Source organism: Pinus tabuliformis, chromosome Q (genome assembly GCF_031772625.1).
Source record: "Pinus tabuliformis cultivar Carrire ecotype Pingquan chromosome Q, CPIR1, whole genome shotgun sequence".
NCBI lineage: Eukaryota > Viridiplantae > Streptophyta > Pinopsida > Pinales > Pinaceae > Pinus > Pinus tabuliformis.
In genome coordinates, this window is record NC_142296.1 from 10,547,325 (window position 1) to 10,563,785 (window position 16,461).

Here is a 16,461-nt window from a genome sequence, read left to right on the forward strand (position 1 = left end):
GTAAGAAACCTTTTCTCCTAGCCTTGACCTTGAATTTCTCCATCACTTGTCAAATTTATCAAACCCTAGGTCTTGTACCTTCATTCCTAAGCCTTTTTATAGAAAGTGAATTGCTTTTTTGTGAAGCCTTGAACCTAAATTGTGTCTTTCTTGAAGAGTTTTTAGTGAGATCATTTCATGCATGAACTATAGAATATCTATTATAAGTGATCTCCCTACTATTAGGACTCCTCCCATTGGTGAAAGTCCATAAAGAGCAAGGTCTTTTTGCTGTGGTGACAATGGGCCACTACCCCATTGTTGTTTCTTGGTCTAGTTTATACCTTGTAGGGTAGTTTATACCTTGTAGGGTTTCCCTCTCTAAGGCCTGCTAGACTTTGCAGCAACATGGCCATCATAGGGCTGCGAGCTGGCTGGCTGTCAAATGAGGATAATTTTTTCTTCTTATGGGTTACCCACTTTTGGTGGGTAATAGGCCCTTTGGGCCAAGCAAAATCTTTCCTTGCTCCCCACAAGATTACTAATGAGCCCCAAAAATGGGATAATTATATGGGCTCATTCAACCTCCTAATTCGACTTAATCCGCCATTTTCATTAGTTTATTGCATGTTTTTTATTATATTTATGCTAATAGAGTGAATTGGGTTAGTCATTATGCCAACAAGTCTAATGTGTGCTTTGTGTAGTCTTTTTGGTCAATTTGGAGACAAAATCAAAGGTTTTAATGAGCACTTGGCAGCCAAATTCGTGGGAGAACAAGGGAGAGGATTTGTAGGAAGGTGTCCCCTTCATTTATGGACCCTTACCTCGAATTCTCCACCATCAGCTTGGAGTTCAAGGGCCACCAAATCAATTATCACAAGGGCAGCCGAGCAAGTGCTAGTAAAAGTGCTGTTAACTACAAGTTTTGGCAGCCGAGTTCCTAAAGTTTAGGAGGGCTGTTGGGGTCCTCAATTTGTATAAATAAGAGGGCTTAGGGCCTCATTTCAGTTAGTCACTTTGTAGGCAGAAGTTAGCTAGTTTGTAGTTCGATTTTAGTCAGTAGATTAGCTTTGCATTTCAGCACATTTTCAAGTTTTCCTTGTAGACAGTTTTTGATGTAACTCTTCTTTTCTTGCTCAATAAAGATGAATCCAGCTTTGCATCAGCTCTAAATCTCTCTTAGGAGGCTGTAGCTCTTGGGGTTGGGCCCATCTCAAGTGCCCAATACCTCCTTTGTTTACTTTCATGTGTCTTTGCTGCATTCTTAGAATAAAATCTGCTATTTAGATTTAAATCTTGCTTTGTTATTTAGATTGCTTTTGATGATTAAAAAGGATTTTTATGTTTAGATTAATTTAATAGGTTATTAACAGGGAAGATTTTCAGAAAAAGGCCGTCAAGCACCTCTGATTTCACCTCTCCCTCAATGGGATCAGGAGCTGGGATCAAGGTGACCTTGCTGCCAACAAAAACACAGTCTTTGCTTTGCCATGCAATCATTAGTGTTCGATTCTTATTTGCAGATGTTGGTTACATGCTCAGATTCTTGATTGCTTCGTTGCATAAGTTATTTCATCTGATTTCAGTGCAAATAAACTTTTGTTCCATTTCTTTGCTGTTATCTAGGTCAGAATAGACTAATGTAACTAGGTCTTTCATTTTCCAAATCCTTGTTTGTTTCGTTTGAAAAACAACTTGCAGAGCACCTGTTATCCTTCTTTATCTGCCCATTCTCCATCAATCCCACCTGCTTCATCCTCTACTTAGAATCCTTGCCTTATGTTTTCCATTTGCTCACTTCGCCCTAATTCCCATATTTTTGGTACAACATTGCTTCTCTTACCTTTGAACTAACCCAATCGCCTTAGCCACTCTTCAGCCTCATTCACCAAGTCCTGGACATCCTCACACCCCTATCTCACCTCCATACCCACTCCTTCATCTTTCTTCCTCCATCCATCCTCCAAAAACCCATTTCTGAACATCCTGTAGAAAATTACAGAACATCCTGTAGAAATTCCAGAACATCCTGTAGAACCCCTGCAGACTTCCTGTAGAAGCTCACGAATGAGGTTTCTTGATAGCCAAACTCTGTGAAACTCTTTGGAAGGGTGTTAGGGACAGTGTTGCACGAAGCCCCCCCCCCCCCCCCGGTTCCAAGCCCCGAAGCGCGTCCCGTACGGAAGCGCCTAGGAAGCTTGGCCGGAAGCGCGCTTCCGAAATTCGGAAGCGCCGCTTCGGCTTTTTTAGACGCTTCCTGGAAATTTGGAAGCGTCGAAGCGCGCTTCGTACGGCGCTTCCCAGACGCTTCCCAGACACTTCCGTACGCTTCCAGAAAAGCTTCCGGAAAAGCATTTAGAAAATCGTTTTTTTTTCAATTTTTTTTTAAATTTTAGGTGAGTTTGCTTGTTGGAGGTGGGTCCACCTTGGGTTAGGGTGACAAATAAAAGCAAAAAAAAATATAAATATAGCAGATGCTCCCTCATGGTAATGTTAAATTCTTAAAGTAAAAGTGACATTCTCCTTTATTTTTCATTTTCATCCTTTTACTTAAATTTTTAACATTACCATGAAATGACTCAGAATGTTTGAGAGTGGTTCCAGCCTCATTGGACTTCATATGGAGAAAATAGAATTTCATATCCTATTCAAAATTCAGCAGACTTAACAGTTTTCAGGTATTCAGGATCAATGGGATTGCGGCATTTCATTAGATTATATCAAGTATGAAGGTATGCGATTAGCATTTAATCAAGAGCACCAAGCCCTATATGTACCCTGGTGTTGGTGGTGTTAATTGTTGAACTCCTTTGTCACGCGGCACGCCCTTAGCAAAAAATTACCTTTCAATCAAGTCAAAATCATCGATCAAACATGTTAAGCTTTTTCTACCATATTTTAAGTCTTGAATTAGGTAGTTTGATCAAAATTGGGCAATGTTGACTAATATCCCTAGACAACCGAGGTAGAGGCAAAGGCTAGACAAGAGGAGAAGAATCTAGATTCTAGATCATTAATGTACAATGGATGTTATATCTATCTTGATTTATGCAAAAATATGCATGTTTTCATGTCTTCTACAATTAATTTGGTATTTGGGATGTTTGTTTTGAGTATAAATGCAAAAAAATATAAAATATATATATATATATAGCAGATGCTTCCGCGGACGCTTCACTTTTTTTGGAAAATGACGCTTTGGCGTCCCCGCTTCCAAAAAACGCTTCTGCTTCGGTCCCGCTTCGTGCAACATTGGTTAGGGACCCCTTAGGCCCTCTCTGAACCTTCCCGACTTCCTCCAAGCATTTCCTCTCGCCAACCACCTCTGCACAGTAAAAAACAGTTAAATCGCATGCATAATAATTCTAGCAACTTATTCAAAAATACAAAAAGATGTTTTTTCATATGTTACTGTAGAAGTAGCTTAGACACATGCATTTTACCTTCCTAGAAGTCAATGGCATCTCTTTCAGTAGCTTGCATCCTCTTTCTTGCATCAGTAGGGCTAGCTGGTAAAATTAGGGTTTGCTAGGGTTTACATTTCCTTTCAGCTTTGCAGTTTCTTTCTGCAAGTACATTAGCTTTCTTTGAGTTAGCTTTCGTCCATCAGTTAAAAAGGTTCTTCTAAGAGCTCATAGAAGTTGGCTTAACCTCCTAGCGGACTTGTGCCAGCTGACCAAGTGACATCTGCAGCAAGAGCTAGTACTTGTGCATACAGCATCGTCGCTTCCAAGTTTGTTACGAACTACCGGGTTGATAAAATTAAAGAAGGGAGTCCCAGGAGTTGCAGCATTATTGTTGCAATACTGGGGCCCACCACTCTTTTCGGCGCCCTTGCCGGGGAAGCGTCAGAGTATTTGTGATTGTTGCTTTTCTTCTATTTTCCTACTCTAATCTTTTGCTAAGTAGTTTATTTCATTTCCATTCTGCAATTTTATTTCTGCAAAAGTAAATTAGACATTTCCTGCTTTCATAGATTAACATTTCAATTCTGCAAGCGTAGATTAGCATTTCAATTCTGCAAGCGTAGACTAGCATTTCATTCCTGCAATTTCATTTGAGCAAAATAAATTAGTCCTTTCCTGCTTTCATTTCAATTCCGCATTTTCATTTCAGCAAGATAGTTAGTTGCAGTTCAATCTCTTTCAGTTTTGTAGGTACAAGTAGAAAAAAAAAGACAAAAATCAACCAAAAAGATTTCCTTTCATGTCTTGTAGGAGTAGAGATAAGTTAGAAAAATGTTTGCACAACGCCCCCACTGCTTCACACAGCCAACCTTCTCTCTTCTTCGATGGCTTTGATTAAAGAACCCTTAGATGGCCAGCAAGACATATTTGAAGAACCTCTAGGGGAGAAGAAGAATAAAACATTCCTCTGGAGCAAATGGCTACAAGCAGAAATCTTGGGAGTAGTACCTTATCCAAAAACGAATTTGAAAATCAGATGGAAGATTTCAAGAGTGATATGAGGCAGTTTCTTGCCATGCAACTGGATACCTTGCAGATCCAAAGGAAGCAAGAGGAAGCCAAGAGGGCTTTGGTCATCTTTTGTCCCAGGTGCACTAGAAAGCATCCTAGGAACGAATGTCCAATGCACTTCCTAGAAATGTGTTTCGTCTGTGAAGAATACCATCCTACGAACCAGTGCCCTTCCTTGCCTAGACTTAAAGCTGCATATCAGAGAGCCAAAGGAGCCACTGAACCACTCTATTATATGAACCAAAGGAGGCCACATGGACCCATAACCTACAGCAAGGAATGCAAGGTACATTCTAGACCTATTATGACCCCTATCCAGCCACTTCCATGCCTTCTTGGGGTCCCCCTGCTCATCCTTCCTGGTCCACACCCCCTCCTTGGTCGGATCCATATCCATATTATGCCCAACCAGTTGCTCATTCGTTTCACTCTTATGCTCTGCCACAGCCTCAGTGGAATGTGGTGGAGGCCCCAGTACAACTCTCCTCCCGCTCATTTGCCTCCACCACCTGCACAACCACAAACCCATCCACATCCATCTCAAATATACACCCCCACTCAACTACCCATACCACCATTTCCAAACCCGCGCATTGGAATAGCTCAACCCAATTGCAAAGTTGAGGCACAACATGTCCAAATGACTCCTCTTGAGCTCAATGATCTTCACCATAGCTCAGGAAGCGTGTTGCAAAACAGAGATTATACTGACAACATTGAAGGACCAAAGGCAAAAGAAGATTCCATAGGAAAGATCAAAGCACCATGGGCTGCACTTAATGAAGAGAAAACATCAGAAGCAGAAATCAAGAAAGCTCCCTCATGGTTACCATCAAACCCTCCATGTATTCAAGAGAAAGATCAGCAAAAAGAGGAAGATGAGAAGGTCATGATAGAAGGTGACATGAAGAATGATCCAAATCAGCAAGAGGACAAAGGATATCAGAGCTATATTGAGATATGGTTTCAGACGGTCACTAAGTTGTAGCGGTACTCTCTTACTCAGCTATGTTTGATCCCTTGAAAGTCAGATCATTTGGTTTCTGAAATCTGGATAGCTGTCAAAGCATGCATTTCAAGCCTCCACATCATTTTGTCTCTAATCTCGATGTGCACATGGCTCCATTGGAAGTATTCTTACACTTGAAAATGATTTTGTTTTTCAAGTAGGGTAGGGTAGAAAAAAAAGAAACAAAGAGAAAAAGAAAAAAAAAGAGAAAAAAAATGAAAATAAGAAGAAAATAAAAATCTAAGGTGAAAACCTCCTCGGAGGCGCCTTAGATTGGTTCATTGATTGAAAACCTCCATGAGGCGGTCAATGGGTTGGAAAGAAGAGAAAATAAAAAGAGAATAAGATCCCTGGGTGAAAACCTCCCTTGGAGGCGCCCAGGGCAGACAATTAGGGTGAAAACCTCCATGAGGCGCCCTAGTTGTTTTCAAAAAAAAAGAAAAAAGAAAAAAGAGAAAAAAAGAAAGAAGAAAGCAGGACTAATCTCTGTGAAAAATTGCAGGTTGCAGTGAATACTTTGCAGGAAAAGAGGGGCGCGCAAAACGAGGAAAGAAGTTCGTACCAGGCTCCAGGACATCCCTTCGGACACTCCCTCCATGGCCACTCACCTCTCCTAGGATTTGGTCACATTCAGGTCAAGATTAGGCTTTCTACAGGAAGTTTTGGGCTTTCTACAGGAAGTTTTGGGCTTTCTACAGGAAGTTCCAGGTGTTTCTACAGGAAATATCCTGTAAAACCTTCGGACGAGCCAAATTCAATTTTGAAAGGGAATCTGATGGTTGGGATCAGTTTGTTAGGCCTACAGCCACACCTTTATGCAATCCAACACCATGTGGCGCCTTGTTCCATCTCTTTCCACCTCCGTTGCACCCACCTGGTTATGTGTTCCTGCACAGTCATACAAGAAACCCTGTTTGCTTCAGATTGACAGCAAGAATTCTTAAGTGACAAGTCAAGCAACGAAGTCTCGCACGCTCTACCTGTCCAAGCTCCATCTAGACTCTGCATCAATGGATTCCAAGTCTGCATTATAGCCCAAGCTCATTTTTCTTACCATGCAACAAAACTGCAGAATGCCTTGAAGCAAAAATACTTAGTGCTGAAATTTGTTTTTTCCATAACTTGAAAACTGTGCATCCATTTACAAAACTGTTTTACAGGGAGTTGTACAGGGATGATGGCAACATGCCTGAGCAGTTTCAGCCAATTCTGGTGCACGGTTCCCAAGAAATCAGCCTCCATCACCTTCAGCCATTTTTGCGTTTTCTCCATATCCGTGCATCCGTTTCAAAACCTGTTTCATGGGAAGATGCATATGGGTGATAGTAACCTACCCAAGCAGTTTCAGCTGATTCTGACACACGGTTTCCGAGAAATCAATCTCTGTAATCTTCAGCCATTTTCCATTTTTCTCGAAATCTGTGCATCCATTGATCGCAATTTCGCTATGGGAGGTGCATAATGATGATAGGAACATGCTCAACAAGTTTCAGATCGATCCGGTCTATCGTTCGGGAGCAATCACAAAAACAAGTTTTTGTCCTGTGAAAATTCAACATCAGCAGCTTGAGGGTGTAGATCTGAACGTGGAAGCCAGCTCCTGCCATGTGGATCCAACCAGAGGATACCTGCACAAGAAAACAACCAGGAATCAGCAGCCAAGCCATCATGCAACCATAGAAACCAGTGCATGCAGCAAATGAAAGGCCACAGCACCTCACAACATCCATTCGACTTCTAGGTATGTGACTGAAACTCGTTCTTCTATTGCATAAATCTAATTTAAAAACTACATGAACGAATGGAATGGTGGGATTAAGCCACGAATCTAGCAAGGTTAACCCGACATCGCCTTCTCTAGCGCTCAGCCAGCAATCATGCAGCATGCGTGTTTGGACAACTCACGTGAAATTAAAGGACAAGTAGTGTTGGCCGTTTGAACTCCAGTGCAACTGATTCACCATAGCACTGCAGTTTTCTTGTGGCCACGTACACCTGGCCACTTCACTCCCTCACCACAAATCACGCAGCAATTACAAAAATGCTCGGCTGACTCTCACCACCCTCTGTTCAACTGCGGTCACAACTGGAGCACGTGTCCACCACGTCTAGATCAGTTAACCAGTGGTCCTCTGCAAGATTCCTGCCTGATTTCTCGAGATTTTTGCCGTTTTTTAAAAAAAATCCCGCCTATAAGGCTCTACAGGAAGCGCAGTTTCGTTCTACAGGAAACGCAGAAAATAGCTCTGCAGAAGGGAAACCCGAGATTTTTGTCAAAATTCGAGCTTGAAATGAGGTAGGCTCGGGGAAATCTATCTGCATATGACTTATTTGAATGATTAAAAACACAGCAGTGGATTGAAAAAAGAGTGAAGTTTAAAAGTCTGCATGCATATTTTCCCTGAGTTCTACACAGTTCTCTGTTTCCTTCTTTGCACTCAAAGTCTGTCTCCTTCTTTCTCAAATTCTGTTGTAAGGAAAATACATGCAACCATAGAAACCAGCCTGTGTGAAAAAAGAAACGAATTTGCATATCTGCCTACTCTCTGAAAAGAACCTGTGTTATTTATCCATTGTTCTGTCAAAAAAAAAAATTCTTTTCAAAAGCAGAGAGTCAAATTCGGGATAAAAGCAGTTTAAAACAAAGGGAAATATTGCAATGTGATGTTGTAAGGAGAAGCACATGGGAAATTCCTTATTTGGTTTCAGGAAAAGACGAAAATTCAGCTATCCCTCTGTTTTCAGTTCTACCTGCTTTCTCACCTGAGCATTTTGATGAAAAAAAACACTCGACACCACATGGAGGACAAGCTAAAGGAATTAAGAGGAAAGTTGGCCATGATGAGACACAGTGAAAGCATTAAAAAAAATAAAAAATAAAAAATCCCAGCTACAGGAGGAAAATGCACTGCTGAAAAATTAGTTACAGCAACAGGAAACTCAAGGGGCAGACATAACATAGATTTCTAAAGAGCAGTAACTACGGGAAGGTCCCCTAGTAGGTCAGGAAATAGCAGAGAAGAAAGCCAGGGGTAAGGAAACCCAGAACAGACCACCACAGAAGGAACAAGAAGAGGAATGAGGGAAAGGCCAAGCTGCTGAGGCCAAAACTGTGGGTGGAATAAAGGCACAAACACCAAGGGAGAAACGATTGCAAATGAGGGCAGAGAGGACTGAAAAAGTCCAAGCAAGTGAGGGCACACCCAAGGCAACCACAGCAAACATTAAAAGAGAAGGCACCCCAGCCAAGCAGGCCAAAACAGTGAAAACTGTTTCTATAGGAAGCCAGAAAACTGTTTCTACAGGAAGCCAAAAAACAGTAAGCACGGGACTTTCTATAGGAAGTCTAAAAACAAGGCAACAGAAGGAAAAATCACCTAAGCTTTTGGGAGGCAGCAGCGATGCTAGCCACCCTAAGCACATCTCCAAAGCAGAAAGGGAAGCGGAAGAGGGAGCCTTCCATGTATTTTAAGGCAAGAAGGAGCGTGAGGATAAAGACTGGCAGACCCCAGCCACTGTCAAAAGAACCAATCACGATTGTGGACACCCTAGTTACACAAAAGGAGAGGTCTCCCTCCAAGGCATCCATCACCTATGAATGGGGAAGCCCGAAGACATCCACCTGGAGAGAAAGAATGAAAATGTTGGACACAAAGGCCTCTCTACAGGATGCTGAGACAGTTCTATTTGAAGCTAAGAATTCTCTAGGAAAAGGAGCACAGGTAGTGGGAAGAAGCAGAGAGACAAGCATGGTTTCATGACCAAGAAGAGGACATCACTTCAGAAGCTTGGCATGACAGGGAAGCCACCAGGGCCATCAAAGATGAGGAGATAGATTAGTTGCTCAAAGGATGAGCAACACTTTCAGTAGGGGGGTGATAATGAGCCCCAAAAATGGATAATTATATGGGCTCATTCAGCCTCCTAATTCAACTTAATCCACCATTCTCATTATTTTATTGCATGTTTTTTATTATATTTATGCTAATAGAGTGAATTGGGTTAGTCGTTATGCCAACAAGTATAATGTGTGCTTTGTGTAGTCTTTTTGGTCAATTTGGAGACAAAATCAAAGGTTTTAACGAACACTTAGCAGCCAAATTCGTGGGAGAACAAGGGAGAAGATTTGTAGGAAGGTGTCCCCTTAATTTATGGGCCCTTACCTCGAATTCTCCACCATCAGCTCGGAGTTCAAGGGCCACCAAATCAATTATCACAAGGGCAGCTGAGCAAGTGCTAGTAAAAGTGTTGTTAACTACAAGTTTTGGCAGCAGAGTTCCTAAAGTTTAGGAGGGCTGTTGGGGTCCTCAATTTGTATAAATAAGAGGGCTTAGGGCCTCATTTCAGTTAGTCACTTTGTAGGCAGAAGTTAGCTAGTTTGTAGTTCGATTTTAGTCAGTAGATTAGCTTTGCATTTCAGCACATTTTCAAGTTTTCCTTGTAGACAGTTTTTGATGTAACTCTTCTTTTCTTGCTCAATAAAGATGAATCCAGCTTTGCACCAGCTCTAAATCTCTCTTTGGAGGCTGTAGCTCTTAGGGTTGGGCCCATCTCAAGTGCCCAGTACCTCCTTTGTTTACTTTCATGTGTCTTTGCTGCATTCTTAGAATAAAATCTGCTATTTAGATTTAAATCTTGCTTTGTTATTTAGATTGCTTTTGATGATTAAAAATGATTTTTATGTTCAGATTGATTTGATAGATTATTAACAGGGAAGATCTTCAGAAAAAAGCCATCAAGCACCTATGATTTCACCTCTCCTTAGCGGGATCAGGAGCTGGGATCAAGGTGACCTTGCTGCCAACAAAAACATAGTCTTTGCTTTGCCATGCAATCATTAGTGTTCGATTCTTATTTGCAGAAGTTGGTTACATGCTCAGATTCTTGATTGCTTCGTTGCATAAGTTATTTCATCTGATTTCAGTGCAAATAAACTTCTGTTCCATTTCTTTGTTATTATCTAGGTCAGAATAGACTAACATAACTAGGTCTTTGATTTTCCAAATCCTTGTTTGTTTCGTTTGAAAAACAACTTGCAGAGCACCTGTTATCCTTCTTTATCTGCCCATTCTCCATCAATCCCACCTGCTTCATCCTCTACTTAGAATCCTTGCCTTATGTTTTCCATTTGCTCACTTCGCCCTAATTCCCATATTTTTGGTACAACATTGCTTCTCTTACCTTTGAACCAACCCAATCGCCTTAGCCACTCTTCAGCCTCATTCACCAAGTCCTGGACATCCTCACACCCCTATCTCACCTCCATACCCACTCCTTCATCTTTCTTCCTCCATCCATCCTCCAAAATCCCATTGCTGAACATCCTGTAGAAAATTACAGAACATCCTGTAGAAATTCCAGAACATCCTGTACAACCCCTGCAAACTTCCTGTAGAAGCTCACGAATGGGGTTTCTTGATAGCCAAACTCTGTGAAACTCTTTGGAAGGGTGTTAGGGACCCCTTAGGCCCTCTCTGAACCTTCCCGACCTCCTCCAAGCATTTCCTCTCGCCAATCCACCTTTGCACAGTAAAAAACAGTTAAATCGCATGCATGATAATTCTAACAACTTATTCAAAAATACAAAAAGATGTTTTTTTCATATGTTACTGTAGAAGTAGCTTAGACACATGCATTTTACCTTCCTAGAAGTCAATGGCATCTCTTTCAGTAGCTTAGACACATGCATTTTACCTTCCTAGAAGTCAATGGCATCTTTTTCAGTAGCTTGCATCCTCTTTCTTGCATCAGTAGGGCTAGCTGGTAAAATTAGGGTTTGCTAGGGTTTACGTTTCCTTTCAGCTTTCCAGTTTCTTTCTGCAAGTAGATTAGCCTTCTTTGAGTTAGCTTTCGTCCATCAGTTAAAAAGCTTCTTCTAAGAGCTCATAGAAGTTGGCTTAAGCTCCTAGCGGACTTGTGCCAGCTGACCAAATGACAGTTGTGGCAAGAGCTAGTACTTGTGCATACAGCACCATCGCTTCTAAGTTTGTTACGAACTACCGGGTTGATAAAATTAAAGAAGAGAGTCCCAGGAGTTGCAGCATTATTGTTGCAATACTGGGGCCCACCAATTACCTGGATGAGCACCTCACCTAGTCTTAAGTTGAGGAGCTTAAGAGATCTAGGGAACAAGTAGTAGCAACACAACTGATAGGGAAATGGGCAGCTATTAGGGATATTTCAGATGATCAATTAGGAATCCAGCACCTAGATCGGTAAGACCCCAGGGGTGAGCACGATCCCTTACCATGAGACCCTCGAGGGATTTCCATATGAGGCTTCAGGATAATTCACCAGCAAGAAATCCCCCTCCTCAAAATCCTAATGACAAGTCACTTCTAGACAAAGAAACGATTCTTTCCTTCTGCCTCAAATGGCAGGAGAGCTTCACATTCGACTTCAAAAGAGGACCCTCTCTCTCTTCTATTTGACGACAGGCACTTAGAGCACTAAGGTTGTCTAGCACTCAGTACCAGAGCATTGCATTTTCCTTTTAGCATTATGTTAGTTGTGCCTAGATCTTGGAGATTGGATTTATTTCTTGGTTTTTATAGGAGTGGCACTTTTGCACTCCCACTTTGTTTTACCACATATATATTGAACAATTTTTCTGACCTATGTTTGATCCTTTGTTGGACATTAATACACATCTTATCTTATGATATCCTCCCATCTAACATTTTTCTCTCTCTTATATAGAAGTCCCAAAGGGTCTTAGGTAATGAGTCTTCTGCAATGCAAATTAGGATCAATTCCCTACTCAAGCTTGAGGAATAAATAAATAAGTCAAACTAGAAATTTGCATCCCATTAGAGCCTGAGCAAATGATGGTTAGATAGCAGCTCTTTAGATAAAGACTTTCAAGTCAGGTGTCTGGTACTAACGTGGGATAAGGTGCAGAACCGAAGGGATGAATCATAAAATACAAAGTTTCAACTTTTATTGATAGATTCATATCTGATAACGAAGAAGGTTGGCCAATGAACTTATCATCTCCAGGACTTTCAAGTGAGAAATCTATTGCTAATGTGAGATAAGGCACATGAACCGAAGAGTAAAAATACAAAATTTCATATTTTATAACGAATCCTCTTTCTACAAGATACAATTATCCAAGAGATTAATAAATTTTGTTTAGTTGAATGAGAAGAAGCTAATCGCATTCAAACTGGTTCTATGAATTATTTGGATAATCTTTGCAGGTGTCATTCGCTGAGATTCCTAGTACTAAGTAATTCGATTTCCTGCTTCTCTCCTTCTCAAGATGTCAATTCATTTTATATAACTGAGGCTGGCCTTTTCAAAGCAAAGGAGGAAAATACCTATTTCAAAAGTATCTCTTCCTGACCACCTTCATCATCCATGTGTCAATCTAGCAAACAAGCTTACATCACTCCTACAGATTATCATCTCTTTTGCTGAAAAGTGCGTACAATCAGCCGAAGATGGGGACTATTTCATCTCAACAGGGAGGAAATGATGACTGATAGTTGACTTAGTCGACAATGTAGTATATATGGGCTATATATATGTGTGTTCTAAGAGTTAAGTATGAACCTCACCTACCACTATCTTAAACTGACTTATCATATTGTAACGTAAACTTCTAATTTCAACTCCTGAGACTTGTCAAACACCCACTAACCACTCTACTCATCCCTCTGGAGTTAAGGAGAGAAACACCCTTTGATTGCTCCAGAGGCCATTCATCACTCCTGAGTCAATGAAACATATACCCATCAGTCACCAAACTCATCGCCGTATCAATCTCCTACTAATTGATCCACAAGTAACTCTGTTGATCGATTCCATTTCATTGGTGGGCATCCATGCTGTCTTGTTTGTTTTCCTGTATGTATTTTGCATTACGGTCCATTGTGCTCATATCAACGCCCCACAGAAGCAGTGATTTTGTCAGTGTACATTAGTTTATTCTTCTTTTATTTCGTTGTTCTATGACTATATGTAGCTCAGATGTATTGCTTGTGGTAGATTTCCTGGGCATTACTTCAGTGCTTGTGCTCTGTTCGTAGATGTGGTTTAGCTGCACTGACAGCTTCTGTTTGGTTAAGTACATTAATTTTATTTCACATCTGTAATCATAATCAAATAGAAACTATTATTTTTGTCAGCTTGTCATTTTCAATTACTGACTCTAAATCATGAACTTAGCAGTGGTCTTGCTGCACAGACGGAGCGGTTAGATGCACTTCTTAGAGCTCTAGGTACTCATTGTGGCAACCAAACTTTGCTCTGTCATCTTGATCCGCACTCGCAGGAAAGCTCAAAAATTTTGCAGGTGTACAATGAATTAACACCTCTAACAGAGGAGTCCACTGGTATGTTCTATCTTCCCCGCTGCATATTTAATGTGAATACCTAAATTATTTTCATGCTTTTAAAGCTTCCACTTTTAAACTGACTGTTTTGTTGTGTGTAATCTCTTAAACATTTCTTGCATAGGTTATATCTCACGAGAAGAGGGAAAAGGTTTAGTTATTACAGGATTACAGATAACAACTCCCAACTTACGAACTACCCTTGTAAAAAATCTAAATATATCTCTCTCTCCTGGAGAATCACTGCTGATAATGGGGCCTTCAGGATGTGGAAAATCTTCTTTGTTGCGAGTTATAGCAGGACTGTGGAATAGGGGTGAAGGGGTAATCCAAGGACCATCTCAAAAGGAAATGTTTTTCCTCCCACAGAAGCCATATATGCCACTTGGTACCCTTCGGGATCAATTACTCTTTCCAGTATCTGATAGCAGTTTTAAATATCTGAGCGATGAAAAACTGTTGAGTTACCTTGAATATGTCTCATTGGCTGATCTGCCGGGAAGAACTGGGGGTTTTGGTGTTTGCTGTGACTGGGCAGATGTACTCAGTAGCGGTGAGCAACAAAGATTAGCATTTGCTAGGCTTTTCCTTCATGAACCCAACATGGTTTTCTTGGATGAAGCTACAAGTGCACTGGATTTGGAAAATGAATCCCGATTGTATTCTTTGTTAGAAAGAAAGATTGAGACCTACATATCCGTTGGTCATAGGTTATCATTAGTTCAGTTTCACACATACATTCTAGAGTTTGGTGAAAATTTTGATTGGACAATATATTCTAAATTCGACTTTGAAAGGTCAAGGTTGCATTCTGTAAATTGATATAGAAAGCCCTGATTCCTTACTCATCTGATAATAATATTGTTAAATATGAAGCTGGACCAGTGTTTTGTGCATTTTTTTAGTCAGCGTGAATTTCTATGATACAGACTAATAAATTAATGTATCGATTATATTTTTAGAGGCATCACTCCAGTTCTTGGTCCATAAAAACTAGAATTTATTGATTTCAAATCAATGAAATAATTAGGATATGTGTATTGTTATCTATTAGAAATTATTTTCAATTTCTGCATTTCTGACTATATGCTCAATTTTCAATTTAATTACTTTATATTTGGAACGATAACATTATGAAAGGTAATATATATAAGTACAACTCCTTGCAAAGTTGTATACCAGATTACAAATATCATTCGAAAAAATATTGCTTTCAGAAGACAAGCATATGTTATAGCTTCAGAAGAAGTTATGATGACTTCCCACTTCAATATAGATGAGATTCACAGGTACACAATTGCTGCTATATCGTGTTTTGAACTATTGAAATAATTAGCATCTTGTAGCAATGAAGATTTTCTCAGTCACTGTGTTCAACCTACATGTCCAAGTTTATAGTGTTAGCACCTTGCATTTGGAACAATGCCATCATAGAAAGGCCAAATACTATTGTGTTGCTCTTTTTTCTTTGGAGATTACTATAATGGATAAACTCAAATACTAATGTTTCACTAATAATTCAAGCGAATCCTACTCGGAGATAGATGAGCATATGTAGAAGCTTAAGAAGCTGCCAGGATGATTTAGCACTTCAATAAAGACGAGATTCACTTGTACACAACTACTACCGTATTGTGTTTGGAACCTTGGAGATATTCAAATAATCAGGATTTAAACATGGCATATTGTATCAATAATAAGAGGTTCCAAGTCAGCATGTTTGGCTTATATGTTTAAATTTACAATGCTATCACTATTGAAATGTGACAACAAATGATGAAATTATGAGTAAAATCTTATTTTTACTTCCAAATAGTTTTGTAATGAGATTCATAACAAATAGAAGTTATATAACGGAGAAGAGACCCATATGAAATTGATGAATGTCCGAAATGTTGTATCATGGGGAATCATTCTTGATTAATAAAGATTTCCATCCCTTGCCCCGTGGAGGTTTCCTTGACACACTGTCAAGGTTTTACCACGTAGAACAATTTGTGTTTACTTGTGTGTGTATTTCAGTTTCCCATTCAGTTTATTTACATTTCGTTCTTGCTTAATGAACTCCTGAAACCATCAAGTGTTATCAGACCCTGAGTTAAAAGTTGTTGAGTAGGGTTGAAGAACCGTTGTGATTACTGGATGAAGAATTGTTGTGATTGCAAAAGAAAGGGCAATGCCCCTGCCGCCATTGTGAAGGGAAAAGAAGTCAGGTCGTTGCCTGAGGTGAAAGTTGTTGTGTAGGATATTGTAGAATACCGAATCCGAACTCATGACTTTTTTACAAACCAAAGGCACGATTGAGTCTGGTGGAACATTGTGTTTTTCCACCATGTGGAACGGTCGACCTTACCGTCGAGAGCTGTCTTTGTGAAAGAAAAAGTCTAGTAAGCAAGCTGCAGAGGTAGCGACCCAGCACGTTGTGAAAATCAAAGGAACATTTTGTCGTTTGTCGTGCCCGCTAGGAAGGAAGAGCCGAAATCCGTCGTGCTAAAGTCTGTTGTTGGAGGGAACGATTGTTGAATGTCTCTCACCAGAAGGAAGAGACGAAAAGAGAGTTGTCTATTTTTTTAAAGCAAAATTGTCTTTTTTCGAGACGAGCTGTGGAAACACGACTATAGAGAATCTAAAGCAAAACCATCTTTTTTTATGG

General features: G+C 40.3%; 1 protein-coding gene across 1 annotated transcript in view; it reads left to right on the forward strand.

Moving 5' to 3' along the window:
• Nucleotides 1-14,713, forward strand: part of LOC149218012 (uncharacterized) — a 306,427-nt gene extending 291,714 nt beyond the window's left edge. The window contains exons 9-10 of the mRNA XM_089382332.1: nucleotides 13,645-13,808; nucleotides 13,933-14,713. Coding sequence (XP_089238458.1) covers nucleotides 13,645-13,808; nucleotides 13,933-14,630 — 862 coding nt within the window. The 3' untranslated portion in view covers nucleotides 14,631-14,713. The remainder of the gene's footprint in view (nucleotides 1-13,644; nucleotides 13,809-13,932) is intronic.
• The last annotated feature ends 1,748 nt before the right edge of the window (nucleotides 14,714-16,461 follow it).